Here is a 26301-nt window from a genome sequence, read left to right on the forward strand (position 1 = left end):
TTTTCAATTTCGACGCGTCGACTCCGGGATGTTTGGAGCAAAAAGCAAGCAAGTACAGTATGTAGGATACACAGAACACTTATGTCTACATGGCTTGCTGTGTCGTACCACATTTACAATCGTTGCTTTTTCAAATCTTGAAAAGCTCGCAGTTCAATATTTAAACAAGAAGGGCAAAGCCCATACGACTCACATGCTTGACCTTGACCTTTACATGACCTTGACCTTCAGCTAAACCTAGCAATGACATCATACACTAAGAACTGCTTTACACATTTTTCCTACCAAAATACATGTGACCTTGACCCAAGGTCAAGGTCATGCAACACAAAGCTGTTAATTCAAGACATAGGAAGTACAATGGTGCTTATTGGCTCTTTCTACCATGAGATATGGTCACTTTTAGTGGTTCACTACCTTATTTTGGTCACATTTCATAAGGGTCAAAGTGACCTTGACCTTGATCATATGTGACCAAATGTGTCTCATGATGAAAGCATAACATGTGACCCACATAATTTTTAAGTTTGAAACAGTTATCTTCCATAGTTCAGGGTCAAGGTCACTTCAAAATATGTATACAATCCAACTTTGAAGAGCTCCTGTGACCTTGACCTTGAAGCAAGGTAAAGCAAACTGGTATCAAAAGATGGGGCTTACTTTGCCCTATATATCATATATAGGTGAGGTATTAAATCTCAAAAACTTCAGAGAAAATGGGAAAAATGTGAAAAATAGCTGTTTTTTAGACAACATTTATGGCCCCTGCGACCTTGACCTTGAAGCAAGGTCAAGATGCTATGTATGTTTTTTGGGGCCTTGTCATCATACACCATCTTGCCAAATTTGGTACTGATAGACTGAATAGTGTCCAAGAAATATCCAACGTTAAAGTTTTCTGGACGGACGGACGCCGGGACGGACGGACGACTCGGGTGAGTACATGGACTCACTTTTGCTTTGCATGTGAGTCAAAAAGCACCTGGTATAAATGTGGTACAACACAGCAAGCCATGTAGTATTCTCAATGAAGATGATCCACTTGTGTGCTGACCAACAGACCAGACCAGCAGTCAAGCCTGACGCTGACCAACAGACCAGACCAGCAGTCAAGCCTGACGCTGACCAACAGACCAGACCAGCAGTCAAGCCTGACGCTGACCAACAGACCAGACCAGCAGTCAAGCCTGTAGCTGACCAACAGACCAGACCAGCAGTCAAGCCTGACGCTGACCAACAGACCAGACCAGCAGTCAAGCCTGACGCTGACCAACAGACCAGACCAGCAGTCAAGCCTGACGCTGACCAACAGACCAGACCAGCAGTCAAGCCTGACGCTGACCAACAGACCAGACCAGCAGTCAAGCCTGACGCTGACCAACAGACCAGACCAGCAGTCAAGCCTGACGCTGACCAACAGACCAGACCAGCAGTCAAGCCTGACGCTGACCAACAGACCAGACCAGCAGTCAAGCCTGACGCTGACCAACAGACCAGACCAGCAGTCAAGCCTGACGCTGACCAACAGACCAGACCAGCAGTCAAGCCTGACGCTGACCAACAGACTAGACCAGCAGTCAAGCCTGACGCTGTCCAACAGACCAGACCAGCAGTCAAGCCTGACGCTGACCAACAGACCAGACCAGCAGTCAAGCCTGACGCTGACCAACAGACCAGACCAGCAGTCAAGCCTGACGCTGACCAACAGACCAGACCAGCAGTCAAGCCTGACGCTGACCAACAGACCAGACCAGCAGTCAAGCCTGCTTTCCACATTGCCACTCAATGTCACATTCATGTAGCTTTCTTTATTGACGCTGACCAACAGTGACTGAACGTCACACTACACGTTCATGTAGCTTTCTTTATTGACGCTGACCAACAGTGACTGAACGTCACACTACACATTCATGTAGCTTTCTTTATTGACGCTGACCAACAGTGACTGAACGTCACACTACACATTCATGTAGCTTTCTTTATTGACGCTGACCAACAGTGACTGAACGTCACACTACACATTCATGTAGCTTTCTTTATTGACGCTGACCAACAGTGACTGAACGTCACACTACACATTCATGTAGCTTTCTTTATTGACGCTGACCAACAGTGACTGAACGTCACACTACACGTTCATGTAGCTTTCTTTATTGACGCTGACCAACAGTGACTGAACGTCACACTACACATTCATGTAGCTTTCTTTATTGACGCTGACCAACAGTGACTGAACGTCACACTACACGTTCATGTAGCTTTCTTTATTGACGCTGACCAACAGTGACTGAACTGAACGTCACACTACACATTCATGTAGCTTTCTTTATTGACGCTGACCAACAGTGACTGAACGTCACACTACACGTTCATGTAGCTTTCTTTATTGACGCTGACCAACAGTGACTGAACGTCACACTACACATTCATGTAGCTTTCTTTATTGACGCTGACCAACAGTGACTGAACGTCACACTACACATTCATGTAGCTTTCTTTATTGACGCTGACCAACTGTGACTGAACGTCACACTACACGTTCATGTAGCTTTCTTTATTGACGCTGACCAACAGTGACTGAACGTCACACTACACATTCATGTAGCTTTCTTTATTGACGCTGACCAACAGTGACTGAACGTCACACTACACGTTCATGTAGCTTTCTTTATTGACGCTGACCAACAGTGACTGAACGTCACACTACACGTTCATGTAGCTTTCTTTATTGACGCTGACCAACAGTGACTGAACGTCACACTACACGTTCATGTAGCTTTCTTTATTGACATTCAACAGACAAAACCAGCACAACAATCAAACCTACAAACCCAGAGGGCTAATGACCCAGGGGCATATTCTCAGGGGGCATTTGTCCTAGGGGGCATATTCTCAGGGGGCATTTGTCCTAGGGGGAATATTCTCACGGGGCAGTTGTCCTAAGGGGGCATATTCTCAGGGGGCAGCTCTCTTAAGGGGAATATTCTCACGGGGCAGTTGTCCTAAGGGGCATATTCTCAGAGGGGGAGCAGGTATATTCTCAAGGGGCAGTTGTCCTAAGGGGCAGTTGTCCTGGGGGGTATATTATCAGGGGGCAGTTGTCCTGGGGGGTATATTATCAGGGGGCAGTTGTCTTGGGGGGGGGGGGGTATATTATCAGGGGGCAGTTGTCTTGGGGGGTATATTATCAGGGGGCAGTTGTCCTGGGGGGTATATTATCAGGGGGCAGTTGTCCCGGGGGGTATATTATGAGGGGGCAGTTGTCCTGGGGGGTATATTATCAGGGGGCAGTTGTCCTGGGGGGTATATTATCAGGGGGCAGTTGTCCCAAGGGGCAGTTGTCCTGGGGGGCATATTCTCAGTGGGGTATATGCTTTGGAGGGCATATTCTCAGGGGCCAGTTGTCATAGGGGGGGAGGGGGTGGTGGTGGCATATGTCCTTGGGGGTTAGGGTTAGGGTCCTATTCTCAACAGCAGCATATCTAGGGTGCAGTTGTCCTTGGGGATGGTTGTCCTAGGGGGGCATACATTTTAGGGGGCGGTTTGTCTTAGGGGGCAGGTGTCCTGAGGGAGCGGCAGTTGTAGGGGAGGGGGGCTGTTGTTGGAAGGGGGGTGGGGTGGCTTGGTGGGGGTGCAGTTGTCCTAGGGGGGTTGTCCTGGGAGTGGGGAGTTGTCCTAGGGGGGTTGTCCTGGGAGTGGGGAGTTGTCCTAGGGGGGTTGTCCTGGGAGTGGGGAGTTGTCCTAGGGGGGTTGTCCTGGGAGTGGGGAGTTGTCCTAAGGGCCAGATGTTCGGGGGGTGGGTAACCAGTCAAAAATGAGCATTACAAATCAGAGCCATCCAGTCCTCCACAGCAATGTGACCCCACCAACCCACCTGAGGGCATCCTCCCTGACGTTGCGCTGGGGGGCGAAGCAAGCGATGGCCCAGACCCGGATCTCGATGCCGTAATAGAACTGCTTGCCGCGCATGTCCCACACGCCCTGGTTGGGCACCGCCTGCGCCTTGGTCTGCACAACACCACACCATGCTGACTCCACGCCCAACACGCTGATATACATATCACCGTCACCCCTTATGCCCCCCCCCCCCCCACCCCTTCATCACCATCTTGATTAAGTGTGACTTGTGTGAAGAGTGGCTAACAGTCTGGCTATCCAGATCATGAATACTCTACGTTGTATCTACATCTGACCCACCCCACTTCTCCCTCCACAGAGAAACTTAGCCTTTCTTCAGCACTACAAAGCTAAACCCTTCTCCCTCCACAGAGAAATTTAGCCTTTCTTCAGCACTACAAAGCTAAACCCTTCTCCCTCCACAGAGAAACTTAGCCTTTCTTCAGCACTACAAAGCTAAACCCTTCTCCCCCCACAGAGAAACTTAGCCTTTCTTCAGCACTACAAAGCTAAACCCTTCTCCCTCCACAGAGAAACTTAGCCTTTCTTCAGCACTACAAAGCTAAACCCTTCTCCCTCCACAGAGAAACTTAGCCTTTCTTCAGCACTACAAAGCTAAACCCTTCTCCCCCCACAGAGAAACTTAGCCTTTCTTCAGCACTACAAAGCTAAACCCTTCTCCCTCCACAGAGAAACTTAGCCTTTCTTCAGCACTACAAAGCTAAACCCTTCTCCCCCCACAGAGAAACTTAGCCCTTCTTCAGCACTACAAAGCTAAACCCTTCTCCCTCCACAGAGAAATTTAGCCTTTCTTCAGCACTACAAAGCTAAACCCTTCTCCCTCCACAGAGAAACTTAGCCTTTCTTCAGCACTACAAAGCTAAACCCTTCTCCCTCCACAGAGAAACTTAGCCTTTCTTCAGCACTACAAAGCTAAACCCTTCTCATCTCATTCCTAAACCTCAAACCAAATCTCAGTTGTCTCTGTCCTAGTCTTATCTCTGTCCTAGTCTTATCTCTGTCCTAGTCTTATCTCTGTCCTAGTCTTATCTCTGTCCTAGTCTTATCTCTGTCCTAGTCTTGTCTCTGTCCTAGTCTTGTCTCTGTCCTAGTCTTATCTCTGTCCTAGTCTTGTCTCTGTCCTAGTCTTATCTCTGTCCTAGTCTTATCTCTGTCCTAGTCTTATCTCTGTCCTAGTCTTATCTCTGTCCTAGTCTTGTCTCTGTCCTAGTCTTGTCTCTGTCCTAGTCTTGTCTCTGTCCTAGTCTTGTCTCTGTCCTAGTCTTGTCTCTGTCCTAGTCTTATCTCTGTCCTAGTCTTGTCTCTGTCCTAGTCTTGTCTCTGTCCTAGTCTTGTCTCTGTCCTAGTCTTGTCTCTGTCCTAGTCTTATCTCTGTCCTAGTCTTGTCTCTGTCCTAGTCTTGTCTCTGTCCTAGTCTTATCTCTGTCCTAGTCTTATCTCTGTCCTAGTCTTGTCTCTGTCCTAGTCTTGTCTCTGTCCTAGTCTTATCTCTGTCCTAGTCTTGTCTCTGTCCTAGTCTTGTCTCTGTCCTAGTCTTATCTCTGTCCTAGTCTTATCTCTGTCCTAGTCTTATCTCTGTCCTAGTCTTATCTCTGTCCTAGTCTTGTCTCTGTCCTAGTCTTATCTCTGTCCTAGTCTTATCTCTGTCCTAGTCTTATCTCTGTCCTAGTCTTATTCTATGCACACCAACCAATAACCCAACCTTGCATTCTACAGTTTGTTGGGCACAACCTACTAATGAGAAAAAGTAAACTTTGCTGAAATGGTTTTTTTGTGGTCACTCTATCTGTACTCAAAGGAACATTACCTTGAAATAAACAATAACAATACTTGCTGTAACACATACAAGCATTAGAATCAACGTTCTGTTACTTTATTTTAAATGGTGGTAACAGCATTTTTCTCTTCTCCAATCAAGTTACTGTGGATCAAACCAAGTTGGACATTTGCAGTCAAGCTAACCAGGATTTCCATCACATGGTATGGTATGCAGTCAAGCTGACCAGGATTTCCATCACATGGTATGGTATGCAGTTCAGCTGAAAGCCATCATTCTGCCATTACCCCCACCCCCTCCAAAAAAAAGAAATAAGAAAAGGCATGGTTGACAGCTGAAGTTCAATACATGCAACACTCTTACCTCTTCAAGTTGAAGCATGTTCTACTTACGTGCCTGCATGTTGTACTGTGTGACTAGCCCAGCAGAGCAATAACATTACCCCAGTCATAGAGAATGGCCACAGCAAGACAATAACATTACCTGATTGATAGAGAACGGTAACAGCAGAGCAAGACAGTAACCTTACCTGATTGACGGAGAAGGGTGAAAAGAGAGCGACACAATAAGAGAAGATGGTATGACCACTGACTGACAGAAGTGAGCGACACAATAAGAGAAGACGGTATGACCACTGACTGACAGAAGTACCCACTGACTGACAGAAGTGACCACTGACTGACAGAAGTGACCACTGACTGACAGAAGTGACCACTGACTGACAGAAGTGACCACTGACTGACAGAAGTTACCACTGACTGACAGAAGTGACCACTGACTGACAGAAGTGACCACTGACTGACAGAAGTGACCACTGACTGACAGAAGTGACCACTGACTGACAGAAGTGACCACTGACTGACAGAAGTGACCACTGACTGACAGAAGTGACCACTGACTGACAGAAGTGACCACTGACTGACAGAAGTGACCACTGACTGACAGAAGTGACCAGAGAACAGGCAGCCATGCAGAAGACAGACAATAGCTAAAGACATGTGTACAGTGGAGTCTCTGTCTCTTATTCAACAAATACATTATATATATATATCTACATCTGGCAACTCATTCAGCTCAGAACACAGTGTCACAGCATCTTCAGACATGGACAGAAAAGAACAGATGTAAAGCCAACCAAACTTGAGAGGACAAGACTGCAACTAAACAGACGATCTTTTAACACACACACACACAGAAACACACTCACTGAGAGAGAGAGAGAGAGAGAGAGAGAGAGAGAGAGAGAGAGAGAGAGAGAGAGAGAGAGAGAGAGAGAGAGAGAGAGAGAGAGAGAGAGAGAGAGAGAGAGAGAGAATTCAATACATGCTAAAGAGTTTCCAATATGAGAAGAATAGCGCTAAAACCATCCCGAGACAGCAAGTGAAAAGAATGAAGGAGACAAAAGAGGAATGAGGAGACCAAAGAGGAATGACAAGACAGATAGGCTGCCTGGCAACATCACACAGTACACACCACTGCTGGCACATGATACCTGACAAACTCTGGAAATAACTCGGTAGGGTTTGAACGGCTTGTCAAAGAGTGAATACTCTTTTAGTGAGGCAAGCTTTCCACACATGCTCCTTGCCCACGGTATTCAGACACACCCCTCAATAGTGACTGGCCTATGTCACGTGAGAAAGTTTGACTCACTAAAAGCAAGAGTATTTGACACTCTTCCACAATGCATATAGACCCGACACACTTATTTCCTATTGACAAACTCTACTGCAGACATCTATTTGACAGACGTTCTACATACATTTTATAATTGACACACTCTACTAGACGCATACTGATGCCAAGAGAGACTTCACTGTACACAGACTGTCCAACATGCACAACAAGTCAGGGGAACACACGTTGAGCACCCAGTAGAGAAGTGACACCTACACCACTCAATACCTTCACTGCCTGACACCACCTGCCACCCACCACACATACTGACCAACACAACATCACACACTGACAAACACACTAAAACCCACCTCCACAGCCAAGTCCCATTATGTACATTCCCAAGCGCACTGTAGAATCTGGCCGTACAACCCACATCTATACATGTAGCTGTCATTCCTAACTCTTGTCTTGGTTGACACAATTGTAACACCTGGCATAACTCGCATCAGGAAAAAAACTCGGGTCGGTAGGTCGGTTAATTTTTTTAAATTTACTATTTAAGCTTGTTTTTTTTAATTTACAAAAAAATGTGGCTTTTTATTGGCTGGAAATGGTGTGAACCAAACACGCTACACATGCTGAGCACCCAGCTACCCCCCCCCCCCCCCACACACACACAAAGCACTAGTCTCACTCCTCATCTACAACACTCTACGTGTGCCCTGCTCCACAAACTATCAACATTTCAATCCTTCCACAATTCCAGTTAACACCAAACATTTCAATCCTTCCACAATTCCAGTTAACACCAAACATTTTAATCCTTCCACAATTGCAGTTAACACCAAACATTTTAATCCTTCCACAATTGCAGTTGACACCCAACTTTGCAGACACCTGAAGCCCAAGAAGCTGGACAGTGGCGTGTACGACAGTGGCGTGGCGTGGCAGGTGGAGTGTACGGCAGTGCAGGCGTTAACCTCACAACTCTGTCACCAACGGATCAAGTCAACAATTCACTCCACGTTTTCATTTCACTCTCAGTACTGCACCACTCACAAACCATCAACAGGGGGCATAACTCAAATAAACTCTAGGTGTTGATGGAAAAAAAATCAAAGTTAAAAGTTAAAGACGTGCAAATCAAGGTGGTAGTGAAATGTAAGGTGATAGCTTACCCTCCCTCCGTACTGCAATTTGGGTGCGTTCAAAACTCTGCCCTCCACCTCCATCATCTGAGTGCTAATGCTGATGCCAAACGTTTGGAGGTAGGGGTCCGCATTGAAATTGGCCTTGCGCACCTAGCCACACATAGGGGGCGCCACACAGGGCAACAATCAACATCAGTATTCTGCACCTCTGTCTCGCAACACAGGCTTTTCTTCGCCGGCTTTTCCCCAACTCGGCTGGCTTTTCCTATAAACTCTCTGGCTGGGTTTGCCCCAACTGGCTGCAAGATTTGTGTGTTAGCGGGATGACGATGCTTGTCGTTGGTGCTAAAGGGAAAGAACTCTGCCCCTCACCTACACGTGATTTGCTCTGACCCCTGTCGTAGCCCGCTAGCAGGGACGTGACAACAAGCTCTGAAAACGGCACCGCAATCCTCATCGCCCCTACCATTGACTTTTCTTTCTTTACAGTGCGCTATTCAGGCACTGGCATCATTTTCAAAAGGAAGCAACGTCAAATGCTTCAAAGTCTCATCCCGGAATATCTGTTGCCAAAACTCAAATCAGACAATTATTTTTTTTGCTACGGGCGCGTGCATTTCAGAGCTTTGCAAGGACAAAACCAAATCAGGAGATACGCTGACCACTGCAAAAGAACAAGACAAGGACAACGCAGAATGAAGACACCGAGTGTAACGCAGAATGAAGACACCGAGTGTAAGAGACTAAAGCAGACAGGACAAGACAAAGGGAGCGACAGGTAGAGGAATAAAACAGGTGTAGGGAGGGAGGAGGAGGAGGTAAAACAAGCATGCCTACCCGCCCGCCGTACTGCAGCCTGGGCACGGGCAGGACACGACCTTTGACCTCGGTCATTTGGGAATCGACATTGATGTCAAACGTTCGCAGGTAGGGGTCGTTATTGAAGTCGGCTTTGGACACCTGGTGCGGTCCAGAGTGAGCAGGACATGAGGAGAGACCAAGCCAGGCCAAATCAGCACACATAGCCATAACATCCCACCTCTCAACACATAGCCATAACATTCCACCTCTCAACATAACACACATCTCATAACACATGTCTCCCACCTCCACAACCACAGCCTTCACTCACCACCTCTCTTTTCAACCTCTAGATTTGTCAACATTTCTTCTTTTTACACACAGGGTAAATGAGTGAGCGAGAGTGAGAGTAAGATAGAGAGAGAAAGACTGACAGAGAGAGAGAGAGAGAGAGAGAGAGAGAAAGACTGACAGAGAGAGAGCGTGTGTGTGTTCTGCCTTGTGCTGTTTGCATGTGTTGAAGAGCGAGTGTAATAATACCCAAGTTGTCCTAAATGTTGTATATGTAACCCCTTGACTGTCACACTAGGTATGATGTACATCGTTTGCCTTCAAACAAAATAAATACTCTGAAGAGCAGCAAGATGATGACCATTTCCTCAGATTTGGTGTAATTGTTATACCTTGCATGTTCTTATTTAAAAAAAAATTAAATTGAACTAAATTCCTCTTGCAGTCCTCTTGGGTTCTGTCCCAGCAGTAGTGGATTTGATGACGCAACATTGAATGATGATTACTGCCAAGCTGGACTGGAGTTACTGAAGCTGAAGGTAGAGAGGGAGAAGCTGAGTACAGAGGGCTCCCTACAGTGCTTCCTGCCATCACAGAACAATGCCAATGTCCTCTAATGGCAGGTGTCCTTTCACCACAGGGGCTGAGATGGCAGGTAGCACTGTGCAGTCCATGGCTACTCTGTTAGTTCTCCAGTACTGTGGTCTGGTAATATTAGTTATACTTAGTCAAAGCTATTGAGTACTCTGCTCTGCTATATATATATTAGTTCAAGCTACACTTTGTCAAAGCTATCGAGTACTCTGGTTTGAAATATTAGTTATACTTTGGGAAAGCTATCGAGTACTCTGGTTTGAAATATTAGTTATACTTTGGGAAAGCCATTGAATATTGTGGTCTGCTAATAATGTCTAGTTTGTCAGAGCCATTGATTAACACTGCTTTCTTCCCATTGACATCATGATTACAACTACAACCCATCTCTCTGTTCGTACAAACACACACATTTCATGTAGAACTACAACCCATCTCTCTGTTCGTACAAACACACACATTTCATGTAGAACTACAACCCATCTCTCTGTTCGTACAAACACACACATTTCATGTAGAACTACAACCCATCTCTCTGTTCGTACAAACACACACATTTCATGTAGAACTACAACCCATCTCTCTTTTCATACACACAAACATTTCATGTCAGTCCTTTATCATGGCATGTTTGGGAAGACACTTGACACACACAACAAGCACAGAGAAAGGACAAGCTGACAATGAATGACACACACCACAACTTGCATAGAGAGAGACATGGAGAGGTCTTGTGATGGGTGACACACACCACAACTTGCATAGAGAGAGACATGGAGAGGTCTTGTGATGGGTGACACACCACAACTTGCATAGAGAGAGACATGGAGAGGTCTTGTGATGGGTGACACACACCACAACTTGCATAGAGAGAGACATGGAGAGGTCTTGTGATGGGTGACACACCACAACTTGCACAGAGAGAGACATGGAGAGGTCTTGTGATGGGTGCAAAACAATGCAATCCAACAAGCAAGGACACAGCCCCACAAGGAAACTCATAATGACACAGAGAAGTGGAGGGGGGTGGGGGTGGGGGTGGGGGGTAGGGTTCAGGAAGTAGTTGCTTTGGGCACTGGGAAGGACAGGTGGCGATGAGCACTGGGAAGGACAGGTGGCGATGAGCACTGGGAAGGACAGGTGGCGATGGGCACTGGGAAGGACAGGTGGCGATGAGCACTGGGAAGGACAGGTGGCGATGAGCACTGGGAAGGACAGGTGGCGATGAGCACTGGGAAGGACAGGTGGCGATGAGCACTGGGAAGGACAGGTGGCGATGAGCACTGGGAAGGACAGGTGGCGATGAGCACTGGGAAGGACAGGTGGCGATGAGCACTGGGAAGGACAGGTGGCGATGAGCACTGGGAAGGAAAGGTGGCGATGAGCACTGGGAAGGACAGGTGGCGATGGGCACTGGGAAGGACAGGTGGCGATGGGCACTGGGAAGGACAGGTGGCGATGGGCACTGGGAAGGACAGGTGGCGATGGGCACTGGGAAGGACAGGTGGCGATGAGCACTGGGAAGGACAGGTGGCGATGGGCACTGGGAAGGACAGGTGGCGATGGGCACTGGGAAGGACAGGTGGCGATGGGCACTGGGAAGGACAGGTGGCGATGGGCACTGGGAAGGACAGGTGGCGATGGGCACTGGGAAGGACAGGTGGCGATGGGCACTGGGAAGGACAGGTGGCGATGGGCACTGGGAAGGACAGGTGGCGATGAGCACTGGGAAGGACAGGTGGCGATGGGCACTGGGAAGGACAGGTGGCGATGAGCACTGGGAAGGACAGGTGGCGATGGGCACTGGGAAGGACAGGTGGCGATGGGCACTGGGAAGGACAGGTGGCGATGGGCACTGGGAAGGACAGGTGGCGATGGGCACTGGGAAGGACAGGTGGCGATGAGCACTGGGAAGGACAGGTGGCGATGGGCACTGGGAAGGACAGGTGGCGATGAGCACTGGGAAGGACAGGTGGCGATGAGCACTGGGAAGGACAGGTGGCGATGGGCACTGGGAAGGACAGGTGGCGATGGGCACTGGGAAGGACAGGTGGCGATGGGCACTGGGAAGGACAGGTGGCGATGGGCACTGGGAAGGACAGGTGGCGATGGGCACTGGGAAGGACAGGTGGCGATGACACAGTGGAACCCCCCTTTAAGACCCTGACTTGAGACTTCCTCCCTGTCTAGACCTCTCCCTGTCTAGACCTCTCCCTGTCTAGACCTCTCCCTGTCTAGACCTCTCCCTGTCTAGACCTTTCCCTGTCAAGACCTCTCCCTGTCAAGACCTCTCCCTGTCAAGACCTCTCCCTGTCTAGACCTCTCCCTGTCAAGACCTCTCCCTGTCAAGACCTCTCCCTGTCTAGACCTCTCCCTGTCAAGACCTCTCCCTGTCAAGACCTCTCCCTGTCTAGACCTCTCCCTGTCAAGACCTCTCCCTGTCAAGACCTCTCCCTGTCTAGACCTCTCCCTGTCAAGACCTCTCCCTGTCAAGACCTCTCCCTGTCTAGACCTCTGCCTGTCAAGACCTCTCCCTGTCTAGACCTCTCCCTGTCTAGACCTCTCCCTGTCTAGACTTCCTCCCTGTCTAGACCTCTCCCTGTCTAGACCTCTCCCTGTCAAGACCTCTCCCTGTCAAGACCTCTCCCTGTCTAGACCTCTCCCTGTCTAGACCTCTCCCTGTCTAGACCTTTCCCTGTCAAGACCTCTCCCTGTCAAGACCTCTCCCTGTCAAGACCTCTCCCTGTCTAGACCTCTCCCTGTCTAGACCTCTCCCTGTCTAGACCTCTCCCTGTCAAGACCTCTCCCTGTCTAGACCTCTCCCTGTCTAGACCTCTCCCTGTCAAGACCTCTCCCTGTCTAGACCTCTCCCTGTCTAGACCTCTCCCTGTCAAGACCTCTCCCTGTCTAGACCTCTCCCTGTCAAGACCTCTCCCTGTCTAGACCTCTCCCTGTCTAGACCTCTCCCTGTCTAGACTTCCTCCCTGTCTAGACCTCTCCCTGTCTAGACCTCTCCCTGTCTAGACCTCTCCCTGTCAAGACCTCTCCCTGTCAAGACCTCTCCCTGTCTAGACCTCTCCCTGTCTAGACCTCTCCCTGTCTAGACCTCTCCCTGTCTAGACTTCCTCCCTGTCTAGACCTCTCCCTGTCAAGACCTCTCCCTGTCTAGACCTCTCCCTGTCTAGACCTCTCCCTGTCTAGACCTCTCCCTGTCAAGACCTCTCCCTGTCAAGACCTCTCCCTGTCTACCTCTCCCTGTCAAGACCTCTCCCTGTCAAGACCTCTCCCTGTCTAGACCTCTCCCTGTCAAGACCTCTCCCTGTCTAGACCTCCTTTATCGTTTTCTCTTCATGGAGTCTGAAAATGTACCTCTATTTTCAGACTCCCTCTTATTCAAGACCGGATTTCTTCACATTTTATTTTCAGTTCTTAAAGGGGGGTTCCACTGTAAAGACAATGTCAGCATCACTGACAGTCAAGGGACACATGACAATACTGACACACTGTCAACATCACTGACAGTCAAGGGACACATGACAATACTGACACACTGTCAACAATGTCAGCATCACTGACAGTCAAGGGACACATGACAATACTGACACACTGTCAACATCACTGACAGTCAAGGGACACATGACAATACTGACACACTGTCAACAATGTCAGCATCACAGACAGTCAAGGGACACATGACAATACTGACACACTGTCAACAATGTCAGCATCACAGACAGTCAAGGGACACATGACAATACTGACACACTGTCAGCATCACAGACAGTCAAGGGACACATGACAATACTGACACACTGTCAACAATGTCAGCATCACAGACAGTCAAGGGACACATGACAATACTGACACACTGTCAACAATGTCAGCATCACAGACAGTCAAGGGACACATGACAATACTGACACACTGTCAGCATCACAGACAGTCAAGGGACACATGACAATACTGACACACTGTCAACAATGTCAGCATCACAGACAGTCAAGGGACACATGACAATACTGACACACTGTCAACAATGTCAGCATCACTGACAGTCAAGGGACACATGACAATACTGACACACTGTCAACATCACTGACAGTCAAGGGACACATGACAATACTGACACACTGTCAACAAACACATGACGGTGACATGACAATGGTGATGGAGCCAACACAACACGTGACGGTGACACAGACAAGAGAGCAGTCCCCGGCATATGACTATGTATGACTATGACTGCTGGCTTGACCTCTCCTCAACGCAACTTTCAAACACTAACCTCTGCCCTTAACAACAAGCCAGTGCTGTTCCCAGACCTCGGTGGGCGGTCATTAAACATTCTGTTTTCATCCCAGACCTCGGTGGGCGGTCATTAAGCATTCTGTTTTCATCCCAGACCTCGGTGGGCGGTCATTAAGCATTCTGTTTCCAGACCTCGGTGGGCGGTCATAAAGCATTCTGTTTTCATCTGACACATTGTTCCTGACCCCAGGTCAATCCAATGTCCAACAATGTTGACACGCCCAATATCTTTTGACACAACTTGTTCACACTAAGGACATTTTGACCGATATATTTTGATACCAAGTCCAACTGGCCTTTTCTTTTCTGTGTCTGGGAACAACACTGACAAGCAAATGAAAAACACTTATATCAAAATAATGACAGCATTGCTCAGAACAATCATCTTCATTGTATCTGAAAGAGAGAAAACAATTACAGTTTAAGGGAATGAGCATGCTGCCAGTATTTAAAAAAAAGAAAGAATAAAAAGGGCATTGTTATAAGTTCAAAATACAAGCAAAAGCCTAGCTTTATATATATATATACAGAACAGTTAGCCAGAACAATTGTGAAAAAGTGTCTGTCAAATTCAGACCCAAATTTTCTGTCTCTCAAACTATTTTTCTTCAATCAAATGATTTATTTGCAAATTGCATACGATGCCTTTTTTCTTCTTCTTTTTTGTTTTAATACAAAAGACATATTCTTGTTTTATGATGAGAAATGAGCAATCACAACATGAGTGTCAGTGTGAATTGTCAGCCTGTTTTGCAGCCAGCGCCTTACCTGGCCGTTACCTGGCCACTTTCTCTACACGTTACCTGGCCACTGTCTCTACACGTTACCTGGCCACTGTCTCTACACGTTACCTGGCCACTGTCTCCACAAGCAGTCCGCCACAGTGACCGGCATCCTGTATCTGACTCTGCGCTATCTTACACTAACACTGACCCCACGCAAGCCATCAGTGGTGCTATGCTCAAGCCCACACACATTCCACTTAAACCAGTGCTACTTGTGACAATGTCCATCATGTAGTCCAGTGTACAACGCTTCTCACTGCATCGTGTGGCAGAGAAAAGCCCTTCCTTGCTAAGATCCTTCCTTGCTTGGTGAAACATGTTGAGAGCTAGAGAGCAGCAGGTTGATTACAGAGCTACGTTACATGGTGTGGCAGAGAAAAGCCCTTCCTTGCTTGGTGAAACATGTTGAGAGCTAGAGAGCAGCAGGTTCATTACAGAGCTAAGTTACATGGTGTGGCAGAGAAAAGCCCTTCCTTGCTTGGTGAAACATGTTGAGAGCTAGAGAGCAGCAGGTTGATTACAGAGCTATGTTACATGGTGTGGCAGAGAAAAGCCCTTCCTTGCTAGGTGAAACATGTTGAGAGCTAGAGAGCAGCAGGTTGATTACAGAGCTACGTTACATGGTGTGGCAGAGAAAAGCCCTTCCTTGCTTGGTGAAACATGTTGAGAGCTAGAGAGCAGCAGGTTCATTACAGAGCTAAGTTACATGGTGTGGCAGAGAAAAGCCCTTCCTTGCTTGGTGAAACATGTTGAGAGCTAGAGAGCAGCAGGTTGATTACAGAGCTATGTTACATCGTGTGGCAGAGAAAAGCCCTTCCTTGCTTGGTGAAACATGTTGAGCTAGAGAGCAGCAGGTTGATTACAGAGCTAAGTTACATGGTGTGGCAGAGAAAAGCCCTTCCTTGCTTGGTGAAACATGTTGAGCTAGAGAGCAGCAGGTTGATTACAGAGCTACGTTACATTGTGTGGCAGAGAAAAGCCCTTCCTTGCTTGGTGAAACATGTTGAGAGCTAGAGAGCAGCAGGTTGATTACAGAGCTATGTTACATGGTGTGGCAGAGAAAAGCCCTTCCTTGCTAGGTGAAACATGTTGAGATGTAGAGAGCAGCAGTTTGATTACAGAGCTATATAGCTATTCTGATGAACACGTGGGGGAATTCGGGGGCTGTGATTGGATGGTCTCTTCCGATCATCAAAGCATAATGCTACGGAAGTCGGCCATTTTTCTCAATATCCAAAAGCATATTGTCAATAACAAAGACGCATGGTTCCGGTTGACCCACCTGTACCACACGATGTTTCACTGATCGACAACAGCATACACTGACAACTTGAAATTCTTCTCGGGAATGTTTTTCAGCTTTACAAATGTCGATAGCATACCCTTTTCTGCTAACTTCCCGATGAAACAGGACTAAACCTATTATTTTCTGTCCCTAAACACCACAAAATGCCCAAAGTCGAAAGATGTAGTACAAACAGGGGAGTACAACGGAACAGCCGTTTTTGTGTGCCTGTGAGCTTAGTTCACAGTTGCCGACTGACACAAATTTTCGCATTCGGCTTTTCTTATCTCGTAACTCCACACTAAATACCCCACTTCCCCTCTGAAGTATTGATGTACAACCCATGACACTAACATTCATGTAGTCGTTTATAACTGAGGTTGAAAAATTCGCTTCATGACGAGACAAGTATAAATGCCATTCACCCAAACTGAAAACGTCGCTGCCGTCTGCTCGCTTTGTACGGATTAGCTGTTCTCTTTTCCTCCCCTTGTTGCATCCTAGTTCTTCAGTTGTTTCTAGTTTTCCGTTGATGTTGTGTTTTGGTCTTCTTCATAAGTAGTCTTGTTCAAAATTAAAAAACTCAAACTTCTTTTTGTTGTATACGAATGAACTGATAAAAAGCTGTTTAACAGCTGTGTTGGTTAGTTAGTTAGCTGTTGCTTTTCGGGTCCAGCGGACACAGCTGTGTTGTCAAATCGATTTTTTTTTCCAAAGTCAGTGTGGCGCCTGCGCAAAACTAATGCGCATAAGAAACGGCGTCTGCTATCAAAACCTGAGATCAACGCATCGACGCAAAAACTGTCATTTTGTAAGTTTGGAACAACAAATAAAGGTCAGAACAGCTATATAATCGCTATTGTATTTTCAGCGTAGCAATAGGGTCCGATATTTAGACTCGAACAAGTATAATGCGACTCGTCTTCGACTTGTCGGCATTATACTTGTCTCGTCTAAATATCGGACCCTATTGCTACGCTGAAAACACAATAGCTGTTAATGTTACATCGTGTGGAACAAGTGGAATGTGTCTGACTTGAGCTGCTACACAGTACGGCTAGGTCTATGGGGACACACTGTCACACACAGAGAGAATCAACAATATCAACACACAGCAACACGCTACACTGCCGTGACACAGTACACATCATGACACAGTACACAGCAACTGGGACACAGTACACATCATGACACATTACACAGTAACTGGGACACAGTACACATCAGGACACATTACACAGTAACTGGGACACAGTACACATCAGGACACATTACACAGTAACTGGGACACAGTACACAGCAACTGGGACACAGTACACAGCCGCCCTCAACGCCTGAAAGTTTGAGAGTCAACAGTTAATCGTGATTATGCATACAGTCATAGAGATACAGTCCTTCACAGGAAGGCTACATGGACCGGTCCGTGTGCAAACTGTACCTGCTATGTCCACCCCTGTCCACCGCCTGTTTCTCTTGTGTTTCTCCATGGCAACACAGGCATTACTCTTCTCTCCACAAAGTACACTGTCTTTAGTTCTCCACAAAGTACACTGTCTTTAGTTCTCTCCACAAAGTACACTGTCTTTAGTTCTCTCCACAAAGTACACTGTCTTTAGTTCTCTCCACAAAGTACACTGTCTTTAGTTCTCCACAAAGTACACTGTCTTTAGTTCTCTCCACAAAGTACACTGTCTTTAGTTCTCTCCACAAAGTACACTGTCTTTAGTTCTCTCCACAAAGTACACTGTCTTTAGTTCTCTCCACAAAGTACACTGTCTTTAGTTCTCCACAAAGTACACTGTCTTTAGTTCTCCACAAAGTACACTGTCTTTAGTTCTCCACAAAGTACACTGTCTTTAGTTCTCTCCACAAAGTACACTGTCTTTAGTTCTCTCCACAAAGTACACTGTCTTTAGTTCTCTCCACAAAGTACACTGTCTTTAGTTCTCTCCACAAAGTACACTGTCTTTAGTTGTCTCCACAAAGTACACTGTCTTTAGTTCTCTCCACAAAGTACACTGTCTTTAGTTCTCCACAAAGTACACTGTCTTTAGTTCTCCACAAAGTACACTGTCTTTAGTTCTCTCCACAAAGTACACTGTCTTTAGTTCTCCACAAAGTACACTGTCTTTAGTTCTCTCCACAAAGTACACTGTCTTTAGTTCTCTCCACAAAGTACACTGTCTTTAGTTCTCTCCACAAAGTACACTGTCTTTAGTTCTCTCCACAAAGTACACTGTCTTTAGTTCTCTCCACAAAGTACACTGTCTTTAGTTCTCCACAAAGTACACTGTCTTTAGTTCTCTCCACAAAGTACACTGTCTTTAGTTCTCTCCACAAAGTACACTGTCTTTAGTTGTCTCCACAAAGTACACTGTCTTTAGTTCTCTCCACAAAGTACACTGTCTTTAGTTCTCCACAAAGTACACTGTCTTTACTTCTCTCCACAAAGTACACTGTCTTTAGTTCTCCACAAAGTACACTGTCTTTAGTTCTCTCCACAAAGTACACTGTCTTTAGTTCTCCACAAAGTACACTGTCTTTAGTTCTCTCCACAAAGTACACTGTCTTTAGTTCTCTCCACAAAGTACACTGTCTTTAGTTCTCCACAAAGTACACTGTCTTTAGTTCTCTCCACAAAGTACACTGTCTTTAGTTGTCTCCACAAAGTACACTGTCTTTAGTTCTCCACAAAGTACACTGTCTTTAGTTCTCCACAAAGTACACTGTCTTTAGTTCTCCACAAAGTACACTGTCTTTAGTTCTCTCCACAAAGTACACTGTCTTTACTTCTCTCCACAAAGTACACTGTCTTTAGTTCTCTCCACAAAGTACACTGTCTTTAGTTCTCTCCACAAAGTACACTGTCTTTAGTTCTCTCCACAAAGTACACTGTCTTTAGTTCTCTCCACAAAGTACACTGTCTTTAGTTCTCTCCACAAAGTACACTGTCTTTAGTTCTCTCCACAAAGTACACTGTCTTTAGTTCTCTCCACAAAGTACACTGTCTTTAGTTCTCTCCACAAAGTACACTGTCTTTAGTTCTCTCCACAAAGTACACTGTCTTTAGTTGTCTCCACAAAGTACACTGTCTTTAGTTCTCTCCACAAAGTACACTGTCTTTAGTTCTCCACAAAGTACACTGTCTTTACTTCTCTCCACAAAGTACACTGTCTTTAGTTCTCTCCACAAAGTACACTGTCTTTAGTTCTCTCCACAAAGTACACTGTCTTTAGTTCTCCACAAAGTACACTGTCTTTAGTTCTCTCCACAAAGTACACTGTCTTTAGTTCTCTCCACAAAGTACACTGTCTTTAGTTCTCTCCACAAAGTACACTGTCTTTAGTTCTCTCCACAAAGTACACTGTCTTTAGTTCTCTCCACAAAGTACACTGTCTTTAGTTCTCCACAAAGTACACTGTCTTTAGTTCTCTCCACAAAGTACACTGTCTTTAGTTCTCTCCACAAAGTACACTGTCTTTAGTTCTCTCCACAAAGTACACTGTCTTTAGTTCTCTCCACAAAGTACACTGTCTTTAGTTCTCTCCACAAAGTACACTGTCTTTAGTTCTCTCCACAAAGTACACTGTCTTTAGTTGTCTCCACAAAGTACACTGTCTTTAGTTCTCCACAAAGTACACTGTCTTTAGTTCTCCACAAAGTACACTGTCTTTAGTTCTCCACAAAGTACACTGTCTTTAGTTCTCTCCACAAAGTACACTGTCTTTAGTTCTCTCCACAAAGTACACTGTCTTTAGTTCTCTCCACAAAGTACACTGTCTTTAGTTCTCTCCACAAAGTACACTGTCTTTAGTTCTCTCCACAAAGTACACTGTCTTTAGTTCTCTCCACAAAGTACACTGTCTTTAGTTCTCTCCACAAAGTACACTGTCTTTAGTTCTCTCCACAAAGTACACTGTCTTTAGTTCTCTCCACAAAGTACACTGTCTTTAGTTCTCTCCACAAAGTACACTGTCTTTAGTTCTCTCCACAAAGTACACTGTCTTTAGTTCTCTCCACAAAGTACACTGTCTTTAGTTCTCTCCACAAAGTACACTGTCTTTAGTTCTCTCCACAAAGTACACTGTCTTTAGTTCTCTCCACAAAGTACACTGTCTTTAGTTCTCTCCACAAAGTACACTGTCTTTAGTTCTCTCCACAAAGTACACTGTCTTTAGTTCTCCACAAAGTACACTGTCTTTAGTTCTCTCCACAAAGTACACTGTCTTTAGTTCTCTCCACAAAGTACACTGTCTTTAGTTCTCTCCACAAAGTACACTGTCTTTAGTTCTCTCCACAAAGTACACTGTCTTTAGTTGTCTCCACAAAGTACACTGTCTTTAGTTCTCTCCACAAAGTACACTGTCTTTAGTTCTCTCCACAAAGTACACTGTCTTTAGTTCTCTCCACAAAGTACACTGTCTTTAGTTCTCCACAAAGTACACTGTCTTTAGTTCTCTCCACAAAGTACACTGTCTTTAGTTCTCCACAAAGTACACTGTCTTTAGTTCTCTCCACAAAGTACACTGTCTTTAGTTCTCTCCACAAAGTACACTGTCTTTAGTTCTCTCCACAAAGTACACTGTCTTTAGTTCTCTCCACAAAGTACACTGTCTTTAGTTCTCCACAAAGTACACTGTCTTTAGTTCTCTCCACAAAGTACACTGTCTTTAGTTCTCCACAAAGTACACTGTCTTTAGTTCTCCACAAAGTACACTGTCTTTAGTTCTCTCCACAAAGTACACTGTCTTTAGTTCTCTCCACAAAGTACACCGTCTTTAGTTCTCCACAAAGTACACTGTCTTTAGTTCTCTCCACAAAGTACACTGTCTTTAGTTCTCTCCACAAAGTACACTGTCTTTAGTTCTCTCCACAAAGTACACTGTCTTTAGTTCTCCACAAAGTACACTGTCTTTAGTTCTCTCCACAAAGTACACTGTCTTTAGTTCTCTCCACAAAGTACACTGTCTTTACTTCTCTCCACAAAGTACACTGTCTTTAGTTCTCTCCACAAAGTACACTGTCTTTAGTTCTCTCCACAAAGTACACCGTCTTTAGTTCTCCACAAAGTACACTGTCTTTAGTTCTCTCCACAAAGTACACTGTCTTTAGTTCTCTCCACAAAGTACACTGTCTTTAGTTCTCTCCACAAAGTACACTGTCTTTAGTTCTCTCCACAAAGTACACTGTCTTTAGTTCTCTCCACAAAGTACACTGTCTTTAGTTCTCTCCACAAAGTACACTGTCTTTAGTTCTCTCCACAAAGTACACTGTCTTTAGTTCTCTCCACAAAGTACAGTCTTTAGTTCTCTCCACAAAGTACACTGTCTTTAGTTCTCCACAAAGTACACTGTCTTTAGTTCTCTCCACAAAGTACACTGTCTTTAGTTCTCTCCACAAAGTACACTGTCTTTAGTTCTCTCCACAAAGTACACTGTCTTTAGTTCTCCACAAAGTACACTGTCTTTAGTTCTCTCCACAAAGTACACTGTCTTTAGTTCTCTCCACAAAGTACACTGTCTTTAGTTCTCTCCACAAAGTACACTGTCTTTAGTTCTCTCCACAAAGTACACTGTCTTTAGTTCTCTCCACAAAGTACACTGTCTTTAGTTGTCTCCACAAAGTACACTGTCTTTAGTTCTCTCCACAAAGTACACTGTCTTTAGTTCTCTCCACAAAGTACACTGTCTTTAGTTCTCCACAAAGTACAGTCTTTAGTTCTCTCCACAAAGTACACTGTCTTTAGTTCTCTCCACAAAGTACACTGTCTTTAGTTGTCTCCACAAAGTACACTGTCTTTAGTTCTCCACAAAGTACACTGTCTTTAGTTCTCCACAAAGTACACTGTCTTTAGTTCTCTCCACAAAGTACACTGTCTTTAGTTCTCTCCACAAAGTACACTGTCTTTAGTTCTCTCCACAAAGTACACTGTCTTTAGTTCTCTCCACAAAGTACACTGTCTTTAGTTCTCCACAAAGTACACTGTCTTTAGTTCTCTCCACAAAGTACACTGTCTTTAGTTGTCTCCACAAAGTACACTGTCTTTAGTTCTCTCCACAAAGTACACTGTCTTTAGTTCTCTCCACAAAGTACACTGTCTTTACTTCTCTCCACAAAGTACACTGTCTTTAGTTCTCTCCACAAAGTACACTGTCTTTACACTCTTATTCCATGTCATGTTTTACACTTGACAAATGTCTGCAGCTTGTCCAAACACATGACGCTGTGCTTCACCCCTTGCCTGTCACGGTACCAGGTATTTATTTGATCACAAAATAGCAATATTCTGCCAAGGGAAGCAACCGCTGTATATTGCCCTTTGGACTGACCCAAGATCATTGCTTCCCCTGGAGACCATTCCTAGATTCGCTATCATTCTTATACATTGCATGTTCTGATTTTTCATTTCACTTTGTTAAACTAAATACTTAGGACTGCCAAGGGATGACAGCCATATGTCAGGTAGCAGCAAGTACAGTTTGCACAGAGACACGCGTCATGACAGCTAGGCAGTAAGGCTGGCTTGTTTACAGCACTCCACGCTGTGCTGTTACATCATGACCCACAACCACTGTCCCAAGCCACACACACAATGTTTAAACACAAACTGAAGCAACACAATGTTAACAATACATGTGGCATCAAAAGAGTTAAGGGCCTTGAATAGCTCAGCTCTACACAGATACCAGCTCTACACAGATCCAGCTTGTGCAGTTAAGACAGATAATAGATCAATCATCTTTAAGCTGTATCTGCCTGTCAAGTTAAGTGTAAAATATCAAAATTAATGTTATGAATCGATTTTTTTTTTTTTTACATTACTAGTTTGATGGTTGGAACCATTTAACTTCAAATTGAAATTCTATGAGACATCATTTTGTTGTGTCTAAGCTTTGAAAGAAATAAATGAAGGTGGAATAAGAGTGAAGAGAACTTACCAGGTTGTTGATTTCCTTCTCCCTGTCCGGGGCTGACCTGGCTGTTGCCTGCAGTCACACAACACACTGTTAGTCTCACCTTACTCACAACAATAATCATCATAATAATAATGCATAATATTTATAAAGCGAATATATCCAGGGTAAAACCCGGCTCAAAGCGCTGTACAATCATTGGGGGAACAAACAATAACATACAACTAGTCTTACCTTACACACAACACACACACCTTATGCACTGCCTGCTGGACTAACACTACCTGGGTTTGCGTGATACAAGACACACACCTTATGCACTGCCTGCTGGACTAACACTACCTGGGTTTGAGTGATACAAGACACACACCTTATGCACTGCCTGCTGGACTAACACTACCTGGGTTTGTGTGATACAAGACACACACCTTATACACTGCCTGCTGGACTAACACTACCTGGGTTTGTGTGATACAAGACACACACCTTATACACTGCCTGCTGGACTAACACTACCTGGGTTTGAGTGATACAAGACACACACCTTATACACTGCCTGCTGGACTAACACTACCTGGGTTTGAGTGATACAAGACACACACCTTATGCACTGCCTGCTGGACTAACACTACCTGGGTTTGAGTGATACAAGACACACACCTTATGCACTGCCTGCTGGACTAACACTACCTGGGTTTGTGTGATACAAGACCCACACCTTATGCACTGCCTGCTGGACTAACACTACCTGGGTTTGAGTGATACAAGACACACACCTTATGCACTGCCTGCTGGACTAACACTACCTGGGTTTGCATGATACAAGACACACACCTTATGCACTGCCTGCTGGACTAACACTACCTGGGTTTGCGTGATACAAGACACACACCTTATGCACTGCCTGCTGGACTAACACTACCTGGGTTTGTGTGATACAAGACCCACACCTTATGCACTGCCTGCTGGACTAACACTACCTGGGTTTGTGTGATACAAGACACACACCTTATGCACTGCCTGCTGGACTAACACTACCTGGGTTTGCGTGATACAAGACACACACCTTATGCACTGCCTGCTGGACTAACACTACCTGGGTTTGAGTGATACAAGACACACACCTTATGCACTGCCTGCTGGACTAACACTACCTGGGTTTGTGTGATACAAGACATACACCTTATGCACTGCCTGCTGGACTAACACTACCTGGGTTTGTGTGATACAAGACACACACCTTATGCACTGCCTGCTGGACTAACACTACCTGGGTTTGTGTGATACAAGACCCACACCTTATGCACTGCCTGCTGGACTAACACTACCTGGGTTTGTGTGATACAAGACCCACACCTTATGCACTGCCTGCTGGACTAACACTACCTGGGTTTGCGTGATACAAGACACACACCTTATGCACTGCCTGCTGGACTAACACTACCTGGGTTTGAGTGATACAAGACCCACACCTTATGCACTGCCTGCTGGACTAACACTACCTGGGTTTGCGTGATACAAGACACACACCTTATGCACTGCCTGCTGGACTAACACTACCTGGGTTTGAGTGATACAAGACACACACCTTATGCACTGCCTGCTGGACTAACACTACCTGGGTTTGAGTGATACAAGACACACACCTTATGCACTGCCTGCTGGACTAACACTACCTGGGTTTGTGTGATACAAGACACACACCTTATGCACTGCCTGCTGGACTAACACTACCTGGGTTTGAGTGATACAAGACCCACACCTTATGCACTGCCTGCTGGACTAACACTACCTGGGTTTGAGTGATACAAGACACACACCTTATGCACTGCCTGCTGGACTAACACTACCTGGGTTTGTGTGATACAAGACACACACCTTATGCACTGCCTGCTGGACTAACACTACCTGGGTTTGTGTGATACAAGACACACACCTTATGCACTGCCTGCTGGACTAACACTACCTGGGTTTGTGTGATACAAGACACACACCTTATGCACTGCCTGCTGGACTAACACTACCTGGGTTTGTGTGATACAAGACACACACCTTATGCACTGCCTGCTGGACTAACACTACCTGGGTTTGTGTGATACAAGACACACACCTTATGCACTGCCTGCTGGACTAACACTACCCGGGTTTGTGTGATACAAGACCCACACCTTATGCACTGCCTGCTGGACTAACACTACCTGGGTTTGTGTGATACAAGACCCACACCTTATGCACTGCCTGCTGGACTAACACTACCTGGGTTTGCGTGATACAAGACACACACCTTATGCACTGCCTGCTGGACTAACACTACCTGGGTTTGCGTGATACAAGACCCACACCTTATGCACTGCCTGCTGGACTAACACTACCTGGGTTTGTGTGATACAAGACACACACCTTATGCACTGCCTGCTGGACTAACACTACCTAGGTTTGTGTGATACAAGACCCACACCTTATGCACTGCCTGCTGGACTAACACTACCCGGGTTTGCGTGATACAAGACACACACCTTATGCACTGCCTGCTGGACTAACACTACCTGGGTTTGAGTGATACAAGACACACACCTTATGCACTGCCTGCTGGACTAACACTACCTGGGTTTGCGTGATACAAGACACACACCTTATGCACTGCCTGCTGGACTAACACTACCTGGGTTTGTGTGATACAAGACCCACACCTTATGCACTGCCTGCTGGACTAACACTACCTGGGTTTGAGTGATACAAGACACACACCTTATGCACTGCCTGCTGGACTAACACTACCTGGGTTTGAGTGATACAAGACACACACCTTATGCACTGCCTGCTGGACTAACACTACCTGGGTTTGTGTGATACAAGA

The 26301-nt window shown here is 45.8% G+C and overlaps 1 protein-coding gene across 14 annotated transcripts in view; it reads right to left on the reverse strand.

Moving 5' to 3' along the window:
• Positions 1 to 26301, reverse strand: part of LOC138979359 (protein argonaute-2-like) — a 95978-nt gene that overhangs the window by 23489 nt on the left and 46188 nt on the right. For 12 of the 14 annotated variants that reach the window (XM_070352055.1, XM_070352061.1, XM_070352063.1 and 9 more), the window contains 3 exons: positions 23469 to 23516; positions 9304 to 9426; positions 3875 to 4008 (listed from right to left, as the gene is read on the reverse strand). In XM_070352055.1, the coding sequence (XP_070208156.1) occupies positions 3875 to 4008; positions 9304 to 9426; positions 23469 to 23516 (305 nt within the window). Of the gene's footprint in view, positions 1 to 3874; positions 4009 to 8493; positions 8617 to 9303; positions 9427 to 23468; positions 23517 to 26301 lie in introns of all 14 variants that reach the window. The other 2 variants (XM_070352058.1, XM_070352052.1) reach the window with 1 other exon arrangement.

Source organism: Littorina saxatilis, linkage group LG11 (genome assembly GCF_037325665.1).
Source record: "Littorina saxatilis isolate snail1 linkage group LG11, US_GU_Lsax_2.0, whole genome shotgun sequence".
Lineage (NCBI taxonomy): Eukaryota > Metazoa > Mollusca > Gastropoda > Littorinimorpha > Littorinidae > Littorina > Littorina saxatilis.